The 22,620-nt window shown below is 29.5% G+C and overlaps 1 protein-coding gene across 4 annotated transcripts in view; it reads left to right on the top strand.

Moving 5' to 3' along the window:
• XNP (ATRX chromatin remodeler XNP) overlaps positions 1-22,620 on the top strand; it is a 226,453-nt gene that overhangs the window by 61,799 nt on the left and 142,034 nt on the right. For all 4 annotated transcript variants that reach the window (XM_075356424.1, XM_075356423.1, XM_075356421.1 and 1 more), the window contains exon 7: positions 1,724-1,923. In XM_075356424.1, coding sequence (XP_075212539.1) covers positions 1,724-1,923 — 200 coding nt within the window. The remainder of the gene's footprint in view (positions 1-1,723; positions 1,924-22,620) is intronic.

The raw sequence follows: 22,620 nt of genomic DNA, 5'->3' as shown, positions 1-22,620 counted from the left end.
TGAAAGATTGACTTTGCTTTCACTAAATACATCTAGCGGCTACCTCTATGCCACCAGTGCAGGTACTTCCATCATCTACCTCCGTTTTGACAGATGTGACTGGCTTACTAGTTGCTAGAGTCCTCTCAGTTTGAGTGGCCCCGTCCATAGTAAAGTTTCTCACCATACTTCCACTTTAATCAGCTCTACAATTTTCTTTAGCTTGGTTTTCAAGGTGGCAGCTACTTTATTAACATCTTTCTTTGTGTTTACTTTCTGTTTAATTCGATATTCCAAACTTCCAGTATTCTTGTCCATTTGGAATAGTAACCTTTGTAATATATTCTGTAGTACCCACATGTATTATCTACAGAAAGTGGTTAAATTAGACATAAAAGTATAAAATAAATTATTTATTCTATGTAATTATTATTACGAGGGTTATTTTTTTTCGAGGTCCAATCGGTCATGAAATTAAAACCACAGGGAAAATAAAAAAATTTTTAATTGTAACAAGTACTTAAATAGTTACGCTATTTCTCTACACAGTCGCCACTCCGATTTAGACATTTGTCGTAGCGTGGTACCAACTTTCCAATACCCTCATCATAGAACAGTGATGACCTGTTGTTTTTCTGTTCAACCGTGAGATTTTTGGGACCAATTTTGCAAAACTTTTTTCATGTACAATTTGTCTGTCAAAATTTGATGGACTGGGGTATGGTTTAAATTCAATTGTGCAATCATTCTGACAGTTAATCGCCAGTTGTACTGTATCAAGTCTTGATTTGGTCAACATTGTCATCACTTTTTGATGTTAATAGTCTTCCAGAGCATGAATTGTCCGCAACTGATTCCCAACCATTTGAAAATGCTTTAAACCACCTAAAAACTTGAGCTCATGACAGAGCATCATCTCCACATGTACTTGGCAATTTTGAAAAAAATTTCAGTAGTATTCTCAGAGTTTAGCACAAAACTTGATTGCACAACATGCTCGTAATTAGTATCATTCATTTTTGTAACGTACAACAAAAACTCATTTCATGAAGAGCTAGTTTACATCTCATGTGGCAACAATAGACTAAACATATTAATACGTAATATCAATTGTATAACCATACGTTTACTAGTAACTTTACAGTGTTGCCACTTTGGCTGCCAAAAAAACTGGTCTCATTACTTATTTTCAGACCTCATATTTGTGTTTATAAAGAAAATATTAAATTACTAAAAGAAAAAGAAGAAACAAATATTACTAATTTATAAAATTAATAAATCATTTGTTAAATAACAAATTAAAAATAACCAATATTTTACTAATTTAAAATTTAACACTAAATTCAAAACTGTATTAACAGAAACAATACACTGCAATAAAACTAACATCCATACAAGAGAAACTACAGTTTCTTTTATAGTAGTTGTTTCATACTGAAACAATTAGAAATAAGTCACAATAGAACTGGAGCTTAAAGAGACACGTCTTTTCCTACAATATCTAGCCTCCTTATTCTTTATTTTTTTTAAATATAATTTTTCCTATGCGTCTAATAATAGTGATCGTTTAACAATTGAAATGGCAATCTAGGTTTAGATTCTAAGTAACATTTTTTGTGATCAGTTTCGGACTGCAGTCTTATTTTAAAATTTATTTTATTAACAGTTTAGTATTTGTTAAAATTAAATATGTTTTTATTTATTGAGATTAATGATTCTTATGTGGTTTTCTGTTCATGATAAGATTGAAAAATTTGGATAGTTCAAAACGAAAAAGACCTATGAGTGAAGATAGTGATTCAGATGCAATGGAAATAGCTGAGGAAAGCAAGAATGATAACATGGAATCTAATCAGAAAAAAAAATTGAAGACTGAGAAAAATGAAATTAAGAAAGAAAATATTTTGGACTTATTAAAAACAATTGACAGTGAGGAGAATGAAGGTTTGTAAATATTATAATGCTACTTATGTTTGTATTTTAGTATTGTAAATAAATCAAAAGGCTAAATAATAATGAAATTATTTAAGTAATTATGTCAATTGTCATCTGTGTAAAGTAACTGAACAGAACTCGCCGACTGAGAAATGTCTTATTGTTCAATTATCTTGAAGTTTAGTTTTATCATTAACTGAGATTATTCATTTATGTTTGGCTTTACTGATTTTACATTCTCAAATCTCCGTTTAAAAAATTGTATATCAGTTTCATAAGTGATTAGTGTAGAAGTAATCAGATAAAACATTCAGGACAGATGATGAATACTCTTGAACTCTGTTCATTTATACAATATTTTAAAGTTAATTTATTATTTTTATTATTATTAGTATTGATATTTTATTGATAATTACGAATTAATGGAGTCTGCTTTAAAGATTATAAATTTTAATAAAATTGTTAATTCATTGATTAATACTATATTCTTTGATTTATAAATTGATTGTTATTTTGTGTAGGCTGTGTTTATTTCACTTACTTTTACGTTTGTTTGTATTATGAGGTCGAGGTCATACCTGATAAGGACCTTAGACCACTCTGGTTGGTTATTTTCTTTATACCCACTAGTTAGTAAACAAGATTTCAGAGCAGAGCTGCACTTCCATACCATGCAATAGCAATACATTACCAGTACCATACCAAATATATCGGTTCATGGAGACTGATATAGATAAAGTATAGATCTTAGCATCGGGTCTAGTCGATTCTAGTCAAAAGCTAATAAGTATGTTGAGGAAGAAAGGGTCATGACGAGAGAAAAGGGTGAATATATACCAAAGATGTATTTGTGGCCTTCGTTGAGGAAAACCTCAATGACCCTTAGAATTGTATTACTTCTGAAAGTATCTAAATAAATTATAAACTGTTCCACCAGGAGGGATTTGGTCATATATATCAGTTAGTAGGCAAAATTCTGTATTAACTATTAATTTTAAAACATAATTTCCTATTTTTTAACTAATTTTACTGTGAAATGTTATTTTAAATGTCATTTTGTAAAAAATCTTACATCTGCTAACTGAACATGGAAGTTTGAAAGTTGATGGTACCCTGAAATCTTTAATTGTTATGTTTGTCACAAATTTTAACTGTCCAGGAATTTCCTACTTTTTAAACATATTTGAATGGCAAAATTCATTTTTTGACTGCTCAAATATTTTTAAAATATCCCAAGGAAATAAGTTAAATAGCTAACGTTTCACATTACTTTTGACTAGCCAGATGTTAACCATCCAGGTAGCTAGCTGATAGCTAAAATTATTATTTTTTTTTTATTACTTTCATGTTTTAAATAATTCACCTGAAAGATCAGCTTACCTCCATATTTTTTGTTCTGTTAGCATATTTTATCTTGAAATTCAAGTAATATTGTTAATAAATTTTACTTACTTTGCAGTGTCCCACTTTTTTATCTGTAATTTAGCCTTACATTTAGTTTTTTAACTATAAAAATTTTTTAAAAAAAGAAAAAATAGACCATGTTGATAAGATACTACTAACTTAAGAAAGTAAAGATTTTGCATAAGAATCTCATTTAATATTTTAAGTAACATGGAATTTCCTGTTTTTGTTTGTAATTCATTGATGTATTTTGTTATAAAGATCATCTGTTGATTGTTCAACAGTTTGCACAAATGATCGTTTATAAAAGAATATTTTTGGAATTTATTGTGATAAATGATAATAAAACAGGTAATAATAATAATAATAATAATAATAATAATAATAATTATCTTTCATAAACTTTCATAAACTGAAAATTAACTTGTAGTTGATGATCTTTTGTAATCCTTCTTAAAATATCATATCAGGACCCCTAATTTTGACTGTCAATCTGGCGTAATCCTGTCTGTTCTCTACGGGACTGTGCAGACAGGGGCCTGGACGTGCCGCTTGATACCCAAACTGGTCCATGTCTGGGGAGAGAGCATGAGAAGGTGGAAGATTACACCTCCTAGCTCCTCTCCTGTTATGGAGGATTTGGTGACTATTTAAGTAAATTCCAAAGAAGAGTTACCCAACTGTGTGTATTGTGGGCTTTTGGACTCCGCTCAGCATACTTTCTTTTAATATCTAAGATTGGAGGAAACCAGGGAGAGGACATACCTGAGAGACATCTCTCTTGATAATATTGTATCGTTCATGCTCCGAGGCTCAGAGGAATGGAAGGTGAATAAAAAAAATTGACAAGGGACATTCCAACAGAAAAAGAAGAATACTATAGAGAGTGGGTCAGAGACATGGAGTCTTGAAAAAAAATAAAGATCTATCTCACACCTGTACAACATAGAGCAAACGTAACATTTGAGCATTCTTCTAATTCCAATTCTTTTAATTGGAAAAATTATTTTTTTTATGTCCTGCTTAACGTAAAAGTGAAGTGATGTAAAACATTAACATTTATAATGTAAACATTAAAAAAGTAAAGTCCATGTGATGATCAGTTGTGCATTGGTTAAGAGTTCTTATTCTTCTATGGTATTCCTGTGTTATTACATGATATCGTATTATTTATGCCAACATCATCGAGCTTGGTGTATTAAACTTTGTAATTTATAATTTATATTGTGTTCCATTCTTAGGATTTTAGTAAATGTTAAAATTTAGAATTTCAATTGAGTAAATTGTTTTAACTATATGTCAGATATACTTTCTATGTTTTGTGAATTGTAGTGACAAATTGATAGGTACAAATTATAGGATTGGCTCTATAAATGACACAAATTTTAATAACTTTTTTTTGTGTACAACTACTTTTATAGTATTAAGAAAAAATGTTTCGGCTATTAAAAAAATTGAAAGCACAAGGTTTCTTCTGGCTTGCAGGGGGAGTGGTATAACTTTTAATGGATATTAGCTTAGTTTCTTCCCAGAATTGGAAGGCTTGTTATTTTCTGTTTGTTTCAGGTGAAAATTAGTTATAAGTATGTTGTTATTGTAATTATAATATAATAGATTAAATTTACCTTGATAAAATATATGAATAATATTAGAATGCCCAAATTATTGGGCACGTTTCACATTACTTTTGACTAGCCAGATGTTAACCATCCAGGTAGCTAGCTGATAGTTAAAATTATTATTTTTTTTTTTTATTACTTTCATGTTTTAAATAATTCACCTGAAAGATCAGCTTACCTCCTTATTTTTTGTTCTGTTAGCATATTTTATCTTGAAATTCAAGTAATATTGTTAATAAATTATACTTACTTTGCAGTGTCCCACTTTTTTATCTGTAATTTAGCCTTACATTTAGTTTTTTTAACTATAAAAATTTTTTAAAAAAAGAAAGAAAAAAGACCATGTTGATAAGATACTACTAACTTAAGAAAGTAAAGATTTTGCATAAGAATCTCATTTAATATTTTAAGTAAAATGGAATTTCCTGTTTTTGTTTGTAATTCATTGATGTATTTTGATAAGATAAAAAATTAGTGGGGGTTCAAGATAACATTTTTAATTAGAAAAAAAGATTGTTGATATAAATGATGAAATTCTCTGATTTATTGAATCAATGAAAATAAATTTAACAAAAAGAAGCTAAATTTTCAAAAGAAAAAAATTAAATTATGATGATCTTTAATATTAAAAATGGAAAAATCCTTAACTTAGAAATTGAAAAAAAATAAATATAAAATAAAATAAGTCATGCCATGCTGGAGTTGTCCTGGTAACTGCCAGTCAAAGTTCATCACGAATGATGGTTGAGTGGAGCAGGTGGAAGATCCTTGGATGGCCTCGGATATTCTTATTTTCTATCCCTGGTGACTGACAAATGTGGTGACTATTGCTGTATGACTGACTAAGGTTGAGATTCATGTCTTGCTCCTGGCAACTGCCAGGACTTACATATGCTTCAGGTCCTGACTTCACTTAGAATGTTCTTTATACTGATAATTTAATAAATGTAGAATGTTAAACCTTACAGAGCAACTTTAAGCATGAAGATTGCTTAGTTGAAGTAACTATTCTACCTTACTTTTACGTTAAATTTCTTTATAAATTAATATTAATCAGGTCAGGATTAAAATTGATTATTACAACAAAAAAAACCTGCAGCAGTAGCTTTTATTTTATTTAATTTCAAGACTAATTAGTATGGCATAACACCTTAATATAGATCAAGAAAGGTTTTTGTTATTGTAATAATGAATAAAAGAAAATAGAAGGTATAAATGATAATTGAGTTTTTATAATGTATGTACTCGATATATGTTTATGGAATATAAATGTGAAGAATGATTAAAATTTAATTTAATAAACAAGTTAAAAAATAAAATTACTAATTAAAGATAAAAGGAATATAGTAAGTCCCTTTGCTAAGCGCAAATAATTGTAATTGTGTTCTCATGAAAAAATAGTTTTGAATTTTCTGTTGGGCTTAAAAATAACTACCATGATAACCTAATAGAATAAAACACAATAAAACAAAGCCTTAAACATGGGACTTTATGCTTAGACTATGCATAAAGCATGAAAAATGAACTTCTAATATCTTCCACATGGATGCAGAGCTTAATTTACTGGCATAAATTGATTTATTTTCATTGTTATTGGCTGAAGTTATTTTAAAATTGTAAGAGTTCTAAAAAATCTTTTTGGATTTTTTAAAAATTGCATTGTTCTTTTTTAGTAAAAAGATAATTTCTAATTATAAATAGGGTACTAGGCAATATATCGTCTATGGCTTTTTTTAAAATTAAATAACTCCTTCAGTGTGGTGCCAGTTGATTCTGTTTTTCTTTTCTTTTTTTATATGGAATAGTTATGTATAACTTTACTTCAGAATTTTTTAATAAAAAGAGTTGTACAGACATTACATCACATTGGTCAAGCACAGTCATGCAGTCCAGTTATCTAATGTAAAAGTAGACAAATGGCTGGTAAGATAGGATATTATATTTCTTATTTAACTATTGAATTTGAATTCATTACATTACATTAAAAGTTTCATTTGTGTTTTAGTATTAGTATTAGTAAATGGAAAAATAAGATTTAGTACAACTTATAAAAGATGTGATAATATTGAAATTTAAATAAAAGAAGAATTTAACAAAAAATAAAATATAAATTCATCATGGCTGTCTACAGGAGTAAAAATTCCATTACTATATATATATGTATATAAAATAATACAGAATAAAAAAAACAGTGCTTTTCAATGTAATATTTTACATAAAAGATTTATAGTCAGTTAAAGAATTATTTCTTTTAAAGGGAAATGATTGTAATTGCTAGACTTAGAATTTCTTTGTATTTATAATTATGCAAAATATACAGAGTGTGTCACAAAGATTTCCTGGGACTTTCATAACTTCTACTCATGAAAATAATGGAAAAAGTTCATATAAATGTATGTTCTAAAATGCTTTGTTTGCGAGTTAGGCTAGTAAAAGATTTCGCTAGGATTTCAGTCATCCCAATGAAATGAGGTCATACTGAAATTTTTAGGATGGTAATTAAAGGGCAGAATTAGTGTTTCTTATGGCTTTTTACTTAAGAAATTGAATAAAATAAGTCCCAAAATCGTATCTCCAGCAGTTTTTGAGAAATCTTGGCTGAAGACCAGTAAATTGGGGTAAAACTCCTGTAAACAAAACTTGTAGAGAATTTAATTCTGAGCAAAATTGTATAAGTTGAATAAAACAAAGAAAAGTTAGAACATTTTCAGTTCTATTTAGAAACAGTACACTAGACCAAAGTGTACCAGTTATGATATGACTGGTACAATATGGTACCAGTTTATGATAAATATTCAAAAATGAGCTCACCAGTTTCAACACATTTCATGGCATGCTTCTGTTACTCTTTCTAGTTCTTTAGGGCTGTCCTTAAATGGCTCAGCCACATTCATAATGCTGTCAACTAATTCCTCACAAGAATGTATTTTTGTTCTGTATACAATATTTTTCATGCATCTCCAGATACAAAAATCTAAGGTGTTAAATCAGGTGATCTTGGTAGCCAGGAATGTGGACCTCAATGATCAGCTGTTGTCATTTTATTGTCAACTTTGAAATAATAATTTTTCAAATAATTTAATAAGTTTCTGTCATTAAGAAAAATATTATCTAAATAATTTCTATTTATTAATTTTTTTATAATTGTGTAATATCCAGTTTTTTAAAAATATTTTAACAAATTTTTCACATCATCCAAAAAACGTTTTTTTGTTTATGTTAAATAATAATTTTTTTGTCAAATGTAGTTAGATACTGCTTCTAAATAAAATTCAAATTTTTCCTTGTTTTATTCAACTTATCTTACACCATTTTGTTCAGAAGTAGATTCTCTACAAGTTTTGTTTAAAAGTTTTGTATGTTCATTACCCATTTAACAAACTTATTGTAAGTCAAACATAAAAAACAGGGTTTTTTACTCCAATTTATTGATTTACACCCAAAATTTCTCAAAACTACTGGAGGTATGGTTCTGGGACTTATTTGATTTTTTGGGTTAAAAGCCATAAGAGATTACTAATTCTACCTCCCTTAATTAATATCCTAAAAATTTCAGTACGATTTCTCATTTCATCATCGGGTTAGCTGAAATCTGAGCAAAATGTTTCACTAGCCGTAACTCACAAACAAAGTATTTTAGGACACATGATTATATGATCTTCTTCCATTATCTTCACGAGTAGAATATGTTATAAAAGTTCTGGAGTATATATAATTATTTGTATTTAATAGATAATCCAAGTACAGAATAACTGAAATAGGATTACTTAACTTATTTCATTGCATAAGAAGCACTTTCATGAACTTAATTCATATCATCAGCTGCATTACATTTATATATATTAAAAAAAACATCATAAACTCACAATATATAATATCATTATTCATTTTTATTTCATGTTTAAAAGTTTTTAAACTAATTAAATTTTATTAAAATCTAAATTAAATTTAAACTTACTTCTCATACTTTAAAAGCTTATACAAAATTTAAAAAACTTTTATTTAAATTAAAAATTATAAATCAAAACAAGATGTAGATTATAAAAAAATAGAATTGTTTAAAAATTATAAAGATTTTAAAAATTGATATTAAAATTAAGTTAAAAAATTAAAATGTAACAATTTTTTTCCATGTGTGCACATTGTGACTGTTAGGTAAAGTTAGCAAAAAACATACAGCTCGTATTTGCCAAAAGAAATTGGACTTTAATTGTAAAGAAAACAAATGAAATTAAGTTAAAGCATAACCTTAAATTAAATGAAATTAGGAATCATAACTTAATTTTACATAAGAAATATCAACTGAAATCAACATATCAGTAATAATAATATTAAAATGAGATTTACAATTATATACTTAGAAAAACAAAACATCAATAAACATAGTATGACTGGAAAACTATTGCATTACTGACAAATGCTGTAATATTGAAAAATTAGCAATGAACAAATGTCATTAACTTAGAAAAATAAATTACAGTAAATCTTAATTGGCACTGGCCTTTCCTGATTTATGAACAACAAACTTAGCATTAAATAATTCAAACATGCAATTCTAGTTTAGTATAGAAAAAAGGCTACAATAATATTCTAGTACAAAAAGAGTTAATTACAATAATCAAATTGAAATAAATAAACATATAAATAGAGTTCCTTTACTAGTAAGTAAGCTTTCTTGAAAAATATAAAATTACAAAGTCTCAAAACATAACTGCACATCAGGAGTAATTTGCTTTAGGTTAATTTACGAGAAGTATTAAGAATCAGTCCATGAATAGAAAAGAAATAATCTCGGCGATTAACAAGTTACAAGATTAAATTATAGAGTTAATTACAATTACAACAAATTGTAATAATTAAGCATGTAAAATAGGTTGCAGCTGAACGATGACACAATCTTATATAAGCCACATGTCGTGAATAAATGGTTTTTAAACTAAACTTGAAATTGAAATGCGTAAAGGTACGAGATGAACTGAATGTTCCACAAAATTTAATGATAAAATAACTGTTTAACGTAATAAATAATGAAAAATTGAACTTGCCTGTAGCACATAAATATTAGCAAGAGACGAACTCGTGAGTGAAGGTAAATGAATACATACAGTAATCCTGGGCGTAGTCCGCACTGGTGTATCAGGAATACAGGGGTGAGACGTGGTTTAAAGGTAGAATAATACGTAGCATCTCAGGTATGTAGCAACGAGTTTGGAGAGATTCTGCATCGATGAAGGTGTAATCAGCAGCTCGAGAAGATTCGGCGTCAATAGAATTGGCAGTTTGTAGTAATTGAATCACTTTCAACATAGACGTAATATACAGAATTTGAAGATTAACTTAACAAAGAAGTGAGGCTGGACGAACATAGAAAACTGTGAAATCACGAAAAAACTGATGAACTAGAGAATATTTAGACAGAGAAATACCGCAACGTTTATAAGTACGAAGATTATGAAAGTATTAACATTAAGCGAGAGAGAGAACCGCCAGCTGGACCCGCACGGAGAGAGACCAGTCTGTACATCTAAACAACATGAAAAACTGAACTGGAATCAACAAAGCTGGCTTTGTGGGAAGAGGGGGAAACAAAGAAGGCAATGGACAGAGGAGTGTGTGTGTGTGTGTTTGTTGACAACAAGAGTAGTGTCTAAGTGTTAGTATGAGAACGATTAGAGAAAACGTGTGGAATTCGGGAACGAAGCCATAACAAAAATAATTTACAAGCAAGCAGACCACTAAAGAATTACGTAAGGGTGATAAAATAAATTCTGAATACGCAAGTTGAAGAAATGACATCAGGGCAGACAAAGAGAAATTGACTTCTAGGAACTATGACAATATTGAAATTGGTTGAGAATAAAAAACACTTAAGAATAATATATATAAAGACTAAACAGCAATGAATAATGTGTGATAGAAATAAGCTAACACCAATATGATGATGTAACAGTCAGTCAAGCTGGAGCCTGAGAGAAATGATATCGAAAATAAACCCAAACAACCTATTTTAAAAATTCACGTAGATAAGCCTTACAAAAATGCAAAATAAAATTACCAAGCCTGTAAACTACAAGACTCTATTCTGAAAAAACTATATCTACCATTAAAAGTTCTAGTACAGTAGCATGCAAATTAATTGCATGTAGAAAAAATCATACCTGTACTATTTGTGGATATCTAGTAATTAATATGCCCTCCTTTATTCTTAATCACTTCACGTACACAGTTTGGCATCAATTCAACAAGTGTACGACTCATTTTTTTATCTCTTAAACCATATTAATATTATTGCTATAATGAGGTCAATTTTTATGGTACTATTGATTTTTTTTTACTACTATTGAACTACTTATTGAACTACTTTATTGACTACTATTGATTTTTTTTGACAAAAGACATTTTTTGACTATTGTCCAAAGATTTTCAATTGGGTTCAAGTCTGGGGAGTTACCTGATCATGGGACCATTTTAATGTTTTGTTCTTTCAAAAATATTTCCACTTTTTGGCAGTATGGCAAGCTGCCAAATCTTGTTGGACCACTCCGTTGGCATGTGGGGAACTGTTTTGAAGTTGTATCACAACCCTTTCCTTTCCGAATCTTGATATATCCATCACTTTTCAATATACCATCTTCCAGAAGTAATGGACAATGTCCTTCAATACCCCAAAATCTTTTCTTTTTTTTTTGGGGATGTTTAAACCGATTGCTGGACATGAGTTGGTGGAGTATGTTCATTTGATGCTTTTCTAATGTGTGGAATCCTTTGCCCTTTAATTGTAAAAATGTGATTTGTTGGAAACAACATTTTTCCAGTCTCCAGTTAGAATGTGATTTGGCTCACAAGGCATTTTTTTTTTGTACATTCATGTTAAAAGCTGTTTTTAGCTAGCCGACAAGCTTTCCGTCCAGCTGCAAGAAGTTGATGTCTAACAGTTGTGTAAATCTGTTTCACTGCCTCTTCTGTTTGACTACCTCTTCAGCAGCAGGTCTTCGTAATTCTTTTAGTCGTTTAACTATTTAATGATTTTTAATACGCCGCTGCAAACTACATTGTAATGTAGCTGCTACCGCTTGTGTCACGCGTTCTTCACTATCTAATTAATTAGGTATCAATATATTTCTAAACGACTTTTAAAGTTTTTCTCTTTAAAAGAATATTACGTAAAACTTTAGTTCATTATTAGTTCTTTAAACGGAATGAAATTAAAGAAATAATACTTGATACATTGAATTCAAACGTAAATTATTACTGTACTTTTGCACGAATTAAAGTGAAAATAGAGTGTTAATTGCCTTATTTTATCTATAAAATTTACATTAAAAGTCTATTATTGTAAAGTTACTTTTGCGAAAATGTTATTTACTTTTAACTATTCTTCCTACTTACAGGTGAGGCCTAATTGCAATTGTACGTAACTGTATCATTTTTATTTCTTCTTTATTTACTCCACTTACCTATTATTTAGATGTTGATCTATTCTCTCCATATAATATATTTTATATTAATATTTATTACTTTGTTTTCAGTTAATTTAAATAACACCTGTTTTATTCACTTTACCTGATTAGTTTTGAGGGTATACAGTCTTTTATCTTTTAAATTCGGTTTCTAGATCGTTTAATCACTGCCTGCCTGCTAATTCTTGATTTAAACCCACAGCAGATAATCTTGGATCAAGTTTATTTTTTCTCTCTAATAAGCAATCCTTGTTGGATTATTTCTTTTACAGCTACATTTGCCTTTCCTTTGAAGCAAAAAGGAACCAGTATCTTTAAATTGTTTTAAAATAGCACTCACTCTTCCTAGTCCAAGTCCACACTCATAAGCTCAAGAGAACATGTATGGAATGGAGGAAAATTGGAAAGGGACACCGATCAAGGCCAAGAAACACCTGTAATTTGGTAAAGTTCTGGCAACTGAGTATTGGGACTCCAAAGATTTGCTACTGATTGATTTCCCGCATGAACAAGGGACAGTTAATGCAGCATACTACCGCTAGTTATTGGATCACAGACTGCTTATCACAACAAACGTTGCTGTCAATCTATTCACAACATCCTCCTTTTCCACAATAATGCACAGTTGCATTCAGCAACCTGGATTTGCGATAAACATGCCAGAATTCATTTGACGCCTCTTGAATACCACCACACAATCCAGACTTGTCACTGTGTGATTTTCACATATTTGATTTGCAGAAAAGAGGACAAAGAGTTGAAGATGATGCTGCAGTCAAGCATTATGTGCACAATTAGTTTTTGGGGCAGCCACCTTTTTTTTTTTGTGAGGGGGGATCAGGAAGCTATCTATCTGTGGAGAAAATGTATTTCTGTTGAAGTAAACTGTGTATATGAATTTAATGACTTCTTTTTGAGGCTTTAAAGTGATTTGAATTAGTTAAAAAATTAATTGCTTGAATTTTGTAAAGGCCCTATTGATATTGGGAGATATTCATTGTTATTACAATTTTTGAAAAATAAAAATTATGAAATTAATTATCAAAAAGAATGGGTATCATTCTTTTTTAATTCTGGTTTTCAGCAGATATTTTTTTATGACTATCAGTAATTTATCTAATACTTTAGTTTTTTTTTACTGTTAAGAATATAAACATTTTTATTTACATCTCAAATAAAATCAAATTGATCTGATTTCATTGTAAAAGAAGTTAGAATTTATCTAAGTTAACTTAATTTTTATTAAAAAAAATCATTATATATATATATATATATATATATATATATATATATCTGACCAAAAAAATAACATTTGGGTGAAATTAGTGTTAATTTTTATTTGTGTGAAGTCTACTACTGATAAACAAGTTTACTGCTGTCACCAGCTGGGGCAGTAGTGGATTAGTGGGTGTAGTTTATTTATTTTTACTAATATTGCTTCTCTTGTCTGATAAAAGTAACTGTTGATAGCAGTTAGTGTTAAAAACATTAAAAAATTTCCACAATTAAATTTTAACATTAAAGTTTTAATAGTTTGTTGTATATAATCTTTCCTTTTTTTTCTTATTGACTAGAAAAAGAAGCTGGTGCTATTGTCTTTTGAAAAAATAATTAAACTATTTTAAATAATTATTAATTAACATTTCAATTTGTTTACTATAAACATAAACTACAATCCATGAAAAAGTTAGTTATATAACAAATTTATCCATAATTTTCTAATAATATAATCTACATTTCTATAGTCAGTGTTTTAGATAAGCTAAAAATTAAATACATTATCCAATGAATTGAACACAGAAATGTTTAATCTTATTAGATGCATTTAAGTACCAATGAATCTTACTGAAGAATTAGATATAGAAGGTAATTCAAAGAAGATGTGTTCAAATTGCCTTTTGAATTCAGTAAATCATCTGGCAGTTACACGAGGGGTTTTTTGGAAATGTGGAAAGTATGACCCTTTAGATGGTGTGTTGTAAAGTTTCAGACATGTCGTTTAGTTACTTATTTGTGGCAGTTGAGTAAAGTAAAAAACATTTTGACAGGACCTGGCAGAAAAATTCTCTCTGGCTTTCATTGATGCTTCTGAGAATTTAATTTGCTATAGTTTTGGTTGCTCTTTGGTGGATTAGAGATTTGTCTTTGTTTAAGTAGTCTGTGAGTTGTCTCAGGAGAGCTGCTTAGCGGGAGAGTGATCCTGAAAAGTTTTGGTAGATGCTATCAAAAGCAGAGGTCTGAATATTTTCATTTGATCAGGACATCTAAAAGTGGTTCGTGGTGTTCTTTTGTTAGAAAGCAAGGAAATAAAGTGTTGTAAATAAAGTTCTAGGGCATAAACGTAAGAAAAGTGTTCTTTTGTGAGCTCTGTCGACTCAGCAGGTTGCTGTTTCTAATAAAGTTGAGACTTTAAATATTCTATTGAATGATTTATTGCCAGATGATGTGACTAATGAAACCTTGTATCATTTATGAGTCACCAGAGGAAGTTGCTGCTTTTGTTCTGATATTTTATCTGGGGGTAAGATGCAGAGGTATGTCAGGTAATTTGCAGTTCTGGTAGGAATAAAGCTTCCCAGTTTCAATGAAATCATGGTGGAGCTGCTTGTCAGTTCTGTCGGAATTTGTATTAGTATTTCGACTAGAATTTTTAATAGGGTGCTCTTTGTTGGCTATTAACCTCTTTTGGGAAATAGCCTAATTCAAATTAGTCTTATTCATAGCCCAATTGGAATTAGATTTGGGAATAGTGTTTTGTGTGAAACCTTCGGTGTCAGAGGAAGGTGCCGGTATCGTACTTCCATGAATCGGTTAATTTAATAGTTGTGGATTGTAAGTTATAGGTGGTTGAGGCTGGAAGAAGCCATAGAAAGATGATTGTAAGTACTGGTGGAAATGTTTCTTTGGGGATTTACATCTGTGGCATTCTGACAAGAGGCCAAACTGATGACTATGGTGTGTTATCTGGTTTAGGTCTAAAAGACGACCTCAGGTAAAACCCATCAGGGCTGGGAATGGAGTGGCTCGTGTGGCGACTGGGGTCATCACAAGGTGGATGTATTCCCTACGAAGGTCAAGATATATTTTTAACTTTTTCATAAGATTTATGATTTCTCATTATGTTTTAAATTGCTTTTAGTAAATTAAGTGTAACTTTGGATTAAAAATAAGTTTCTAATTGTACAATGGCCAGAGGTTAGTCACACTGAGTGTCCTTTTTTCATTAGTCACCAAAGAATTTTACTATTATATTATGAAGGGAGGCAATAAAAATACAAATTGTTTTATAGTAACTTACGGTATTATCAATAATAGTCCAATATCGTAAGATTTTAATCTAAAAATTGAAAACGACTGAATTTTTGTGTATAGGTAGCATCGTATTCATGAATTAAAATAAATAAAGGTTTACACCTACTCTTGATGTAAAAAAAGTAGTCGGAAGTTTTGTTTTTTTGGCTTTTTACTATGTATTTAAAATTAAAATAAAAATGAGAGATTTTAATGCAAAAGAGGAAGTTTTTTTTAAAGATGCAGTAGGTTTTTAGTGAAATGAAGCTATGACACTTTCATGAATAATGGCTGAAGAAGGTAACTGGAAAAATTTGAACTTTTATGAGTTCTTTAGTAGCGTTTCAGTGTAGCATTACTTCTTTGAAAATGGTTCACAAAAATAAAAGTAATCTAAAAAATAAATACATTTCAAGGGAAAATTTTGAAAAGCTTTTAGTCATTTTGTTAATCCTTTTTTTCTTCATAAATATGTTTTTAATCTTTGTCTGTAACCTCTGTGTCATTTAGTTCAGAAAATCATATGGAATGTTAAAATTTTGTTGTTACTAATTTAATATTACATTGAAAGGTAACAATTATTTATTTTGAAGGTTTTATAAAAATGTTAATTATTGTAAAGTTTTATCTGTATACTTTAATAACATTGAATGAAAGATTAACTCATTTTAAGTTCATTTTAATAGAAGTGTTTTTTAAAAAGCAGCTATTGAATTTCTACAAAGGATTAAATACTGGTGGTTTATTCTGAAGCTCTTTGTAGTCAGAAGGAATTTAGTAAGTCATCAGGAGTGGCAGACTGTTTGAATTATTAATGTTTTACTAGAATTTTTTTTGTAACTACTATTAAGGAGAATACTTGAAATGAGCTGTTGCCTCTTGCATGTTCTTAACCAAAGTTAATATATCTTGAAATGATGTTTTTTCATAAAGGATTAAAGAAATATATATATACATTTTCTAAATAAAAGCAGTAATTTAATATGCAAGTAATACCTCAATTTACCTTCTGAAGTGTGTTTTATTTTTAATAAGAATGTGTTTAAGCACTAAACATAGTAGTGATGAATTAGTAATACCAAACCTAAAATGTTTCAGGAGTAGGTACTGAGTAGAGGATATTTTCATTCCAGATCTTATATTTAAGATTTAGTTGAAGTGCAAGAACCAGAACCAAAGAACTAAATTCAACTATATGCTACTCTGCTGACTTCTAGCGAAGTGGTAGCGGCCTTTCATCCGGAAGTCCTGGGTTCGAATCCCGGTCAGGCATGGCATATTTCATACTCTACAAATCTCCTTTTTCATATTCCCACACACAGCTTCCTTCTAAGCTTTTGTGGTGAATTAATTCATTATATATATATACATGAATATATGAATATTATATATATATAGTTCGGGCAGTTGAGTACAGTACACTGTAAACTTTTCTCTGTAATTTATTGGTCAAATATTCTGTTAAAATTTTGCCTGCCATTCTGTTTGATCTTGAAGTTTTAAAAATTTATACCGATGTGTTTGATGATTTTATTAATGCAATATTAAAATAAGTAGTACTGAAGTGAATATGTATAATTTAATAAATTTGTTACAAACAATCTGAAAAACGTTAAAACGAGTAGAAAGTGACAAAGGGTATAACTGCTCATTCTGCTTAAAATTTACACTGCATATAATTTATATTATAGAAATGTTGTAAATACAAATTTTTCCCATGGCATATCTGTCCTTACCTTTAATTTATTACTTGATGTCTCCTAAAATACATGAATATTAAATATTTGTAAATATAAAAAAAATTATTTTTAGTGATATGTTACATTTTCCTTGTATCAAATTTCCACCCCATTTTTACCTAACATGTTTGACTGTGGAATGATAAAAGTAAGTTATCATTGTAAGGCCTACATTATAAGGTCAACTGTTTCATTGTGTAAATTAATTTATTTATATAACAAACCTTGAATAAGTAACCATTTTGAAAGTTGGTTCACCACTAGCTGTGCAAACGTTTTTTTGTGACCACATAGATCACTTAAGTCAGTCTCATTATCAAAGTCGAAGTTCATGCCTTGCGCTCCTCTCAGTACTTTATTCATATGTTTCGATTTCCGTGCCCTTTCTGGTGTTGAAAATGTTTGTTGAAAGTGTGAAGGGAGTGTTTTTGTCCTTGATTTTTTTCACTTAATTTTATCTTGTCTGTGGTGTCTTTTGGTGTTAGGCCACTTTCCTTCAGATCCTCCCGTATTTCTTTGATCCATCTGCATCCTGTCTTGTTGTTTTTCAAGCCAAGATTTTACTGAACTAGCTGTTTCAGAAGTCTTGAATCTTGCATCCTCATGATGTTTCAAAAGAATCTTAGTCTCTTCATTTGCATGATATTGGTGGTAGGTTCTGACTTGTACATGACTTTGTTGTGCACAATCCAAACTCCCTCTGCAATCCTCTTTGTCTCTCTGATACTTTTTGTTTGATGCAGCTTCTTCCAATTCTTGTTTTAATTTTCTAGGTCTGTCAGTCTTTGATTATTTGTTCAAGTGGAAGAGTGTTTCTTTTGCAATGTGGCTTCTGGCTTTATAACTTTGCTGTACTGTATTATTTTTGCAATGATGGATAGACATTTTTTACTACAGTTGCACCAGGTTAATTTTTGTTCTTCATCTAGTTTGTCCTTGTATGGATTGAGCTTTTTTCATTAAGGTTGTTCATTATTATCTTATTGAGGTATTTAAATTGGGTTACCATTTTTGATTCTATTACCATTTATGGTTTTACTTCTTTTAATTACATTGGTTTTTGGAGCATAATTTCTGTCTTTTCGAATGATATTTATAATACATAATTATTGAAATAAAATTTTGAAGGATCTACTTGTTTTTCCTATATAACTAGCATCACAATCATTACGTTTAATTTTATATATTCACACAGATTGCTTATTTTATTTTTGTTTTTTAAATATTTTATTTTGGGGTTTTTAGGTTTGTTGTTCTGTGAACTCGTCTCTGAATTTTTACCTTTGCCTTAGTGTTTGTGAGGGCCAGTTTTATTTATCGTATTTATTAATTTGGAATGTAGTTTGAGGTGGCTTAGAATTTTTAGTAGGTATTCTCTGTTGATGCAGTCATAAGCTTTCTTGAAATCTATAAACATTATCACCATTTCTCTATCCGTTTCTGTTGTAATCTATTATTGGCTTGAAACTCATGATCTGGTCAGGACAGCTCTGTCTGGGTCTGAAATTCCCTGGTATTCTCCTAGTTCTTTCTCAAGTTGTAAACCGATCCTGTTGTGCGAGGATGATTCTTGAAAGAATTTTGTACGTTGTGTCCTGGAGTGAGATTCCCCTGTAATTGTTAGGATCTGTTTTGTGTAGCAGTTGGATGAGGGCTGTCGTCCAGTGTTCTGGTAGTTCTTTGATCCAGATGATGACAAGCTGTTGATTGGCAGTTTTTGCTGGTCTTCCTTCATGTTTCCAGTTCTCTGCAAAAATCTGATCTTCTGTCACCGCTTTTCAGTTCTTCATCTCACCCAATGCTCTGTAGATTTTTATTGTGGGAAGGTTGATGTTAATGGCCTGGATTATGGTTTTTTATCCTTTAATTCTAGGGTTGGGGGTTTGTATTTTTGGAGTTGTTTTTTGAAGGTATTGTGGTAGTCTTTCAACTGACTGCGTTTTGTTGAATTCTTTTCTGTTGATGTCAATAAACTGTTTTTTATATTAATCTACACCAAAAAAGATAAAGATTTTATACAAAAATTCAGCTGATTTGAATATTGTGAGATTTTTGTTGAACTTTTACTTCAGGGACTTCTATAGAATGTCATCATATTCAATGGCAGCAGTGAAAGTGTTAAAAACATTTATTATTATAGTATTTTCATTATTTTTAATATTAAAAATAAATTTATTAATCCTTAAATCCAAGTATTCTTCACAGTGGTTTTAATAATCGTTTTTATATGTACTCGCAATAACAAGAAGTTAATTTCAAGAATGTGCTAGTTTTATGTAAAATTAAATTTATAATTGTTAAAACTAATTTAATTGTATCTAAAGCAATTGTTAATCGATTTCATATTACATATGAGATTTGTAGATGGAATTTACTTGTATGTAAAATGTTTTGTACTATCATCTGAAATAAAGATGATTTTTTTTTAAAGTGTTTTTTTTTTTTGATTATATCCTTCGTCTTTTTTTCAAATTTTAAATTGAAAATAATTTAAAATGAAATGAAATGATTTAAAATTTTTAAATCACATTAACACATTCACTGCTTGTCCTGTACAAAATATGGATTGAGCATATTTTTATCTTGACCTTGTGGTCTTTGTTGGAGTTGATCCTGTGTTATTAATTTCAGAATGGTTCTAAAAAATGAAAAATAAGTAATAACTAAAAATTATTTATTTGGTAATCATAACAAAACCTACTTTATTTTGCACAGTTAGCATTTTACGGCTCAAGTTCTACTAGTACATAATATCTGCCACTTGATTTGCCAGGTTTTTAGTGACTGCCCTTTTTTACCTCATTCTTATTTTCCAAATAACTACAATTTACAGTTATTTTATTTTAGGAAACAAATTTGAAACAGCACCAAGGTTTTTACAGCCGAGCATTATCATGAAACAAAACAATAATGTTACTTGACAATAAGCTATATCAGTTGTTTTTATTGCATAATTAGCAGAGTATTTTATAGTAAGGATCTAAATTTATTGTTATTCTTCTTGGTATGAAAAATGAGTAGCAGGACTTTATGTTTCCAAAAAAAATGCTTACCATAATTGCCTTATGCTTATTATTTTGTAGACTTTTTTTGAAGGAGGTCCTGAATGATACCATTCTGTTGTGTTTACTTTTTTAGCAGTTCTATCATCAGTAAGAAACTATCGAGTTTCTCAGTCAAGAAGTGTTGTGACCACCATTTCATTTTCTTGTAATTTTCATTCGGTAATTAAAAAACCTTTCAAGGATAATTTTCTATCTATCGATGATGTTTACCAAAAATTTTATGTTCTAAAGACCTTGAATTCAGAAGAAATGCTATTAATATGTAAACTATGAATAGTGAGTTGTCTGTCTTACATTGTCGATTTTCAAAAGACATGATTGTCTAGAATTATCTTTCTTTCATGAATATTTAATTTTTCTTTATTTATAGTGATTTTCTCAGAATTGATCTGTAACTTCATCACCGTACTTTCACATGTCTTGCTAAGTTTTTAAATTAAAAATTTAAATGATTTATTTAGTTTCTTAAATTTAGAATGAATTTTTAAGTAAAGCAGCACCTCAAATTTAACATTAAAAAGACTATTCTTTTACACTCATTTTGTATGTTTGCTTAGAAAAATTTAATAACTTGAAATTTGCCTGAGACTGAGCAAGTACAAAAAGAGAACTAACTAATCTTGGTTTGGTAGTCTGAATTTTATGCACGACATTCTTTACTTTCTGGATTTCTTACATCAAAGGGTTTTGCAAGCTGTTATAGACATTGCAGCTTAAACTGTTTTTATTAATGTATTTTTTTTTTTTTTTAAATTAAATTGCTTAAATTTAAACAATTCTATTTTTGTATTATTTAATGTGACTCAATGAGTATTCGCCTCTAGGTTATTTTTTTAAACATTTCTTTTTTTAATGAGCTAATAAGTAGTATGTGAAAAACTGTAATTATTTAATTTGTGTAAATTTTGTGTAAACCATTTCAAATAAAAAAAAATTGTGTTCTATTAAAATAAATTTTGACGTGCAAATTTTGTGGGTAGCAGTGAATGTGTTATGCAATTGTTATAAGGAGGTTAATTTCAATTGTCATTTTAAAAATATTATTAAGTTGTTTTTTTTTTATTTATAGTTCATTGGTTCCTATGGTGATTAATATTGAATTTGAGTATAATAAATTAGGAATCTTAAAAGAATAAATTTGGTACTTGTTAATACAATTTTGTATCATGTATAGAGAATCTTATAATGGTTGATTGATTTATTGTAATTCATTGGGGTTGTTTTGTAATAAAAATGTTTATAGTCAAGAACGTTTAGTGAAAGTGATAAAAAGTTCTGTCTGACAGAGATGATATAAGTATAAACAAATGACCTTGATAATTTGTCTAGTATGATCCTTTAAATGGCTGACTGCAAAGTTTCAAATGCATGCGTAAAGTTGCTTATTTATGGCAATTGAGTAAATTAAAAAAAAGTTGACATTTCCGAAAAATACATAAAATTGAGGTTTGAGCTCGTATAAAGTACATAAAGTACTTTGATTTAAAAGGTTTAACCTGGGTAGACATTAAAAAAGAGTTAACCTTTTCAATGGTAAAAAATTGGTTTGCTAAATTTAAACATGGTTGTACATCCATTCAAACATTTTCCTCTCTATGGAGCCCTGCTTGTTAATAGTTGATCAAAAACGATTAGTCTGTACACTTCTCAAGGGTGTTTAGATTTATTCCACTGAAATTCTTCAACTGTTTTATAACAGTAGGTGAAACATGGATTTATCATTACACGCCTGCGACTAAAAAGCAGTCCAAACAATGAGTTAGAGCAGGTAAAAGTGCACCAAAGAAAGTAAAAACACTTCCATCTGCAGGAAATCGTGGCTACAGTTTCTTTAAGATTCTTGTAGTGTGAGGCTCATAGACTACCTGGAAAAAGGCAGGACTATCATAGGTGTTTGTTACAATTCACTGCTGGACCGACTTAAGGGTAAATGTCTACGTCTGGCCAAAAAGAAAGTGGTGTTTCATTATAATAATGCACCTGAATAAACATCTCGAGTTGTTGCTGCAAAATTCCATAACCCATTTTTCAAAGTACTTCCACATGTACTGTATTTGGCTCCCAGTGATTATTTTGTCAAACCTTAACAAATGGCTTCGTGGATGAAGAGTGAACCTTCAAATGATGA

This window comes from Lycorma delicatula, chromosome 2 (assembly GCF_047948215.1).
Source record: "Lycorma delicatula isolate Av1 chromosome 2, ASM4794821v1, whole genome shotgun sequence".
NCBI classification, from domain to species: domain Eukaryota; kingdom Metazoa; phylum Arthropoda; class Insecta; order Hemiptera; family Fulgoridae; genus Lycorma; species Lycorma delicatula.
This window is presented reverse-complemented; position numbering and strand designations above follow the sequence as displayed.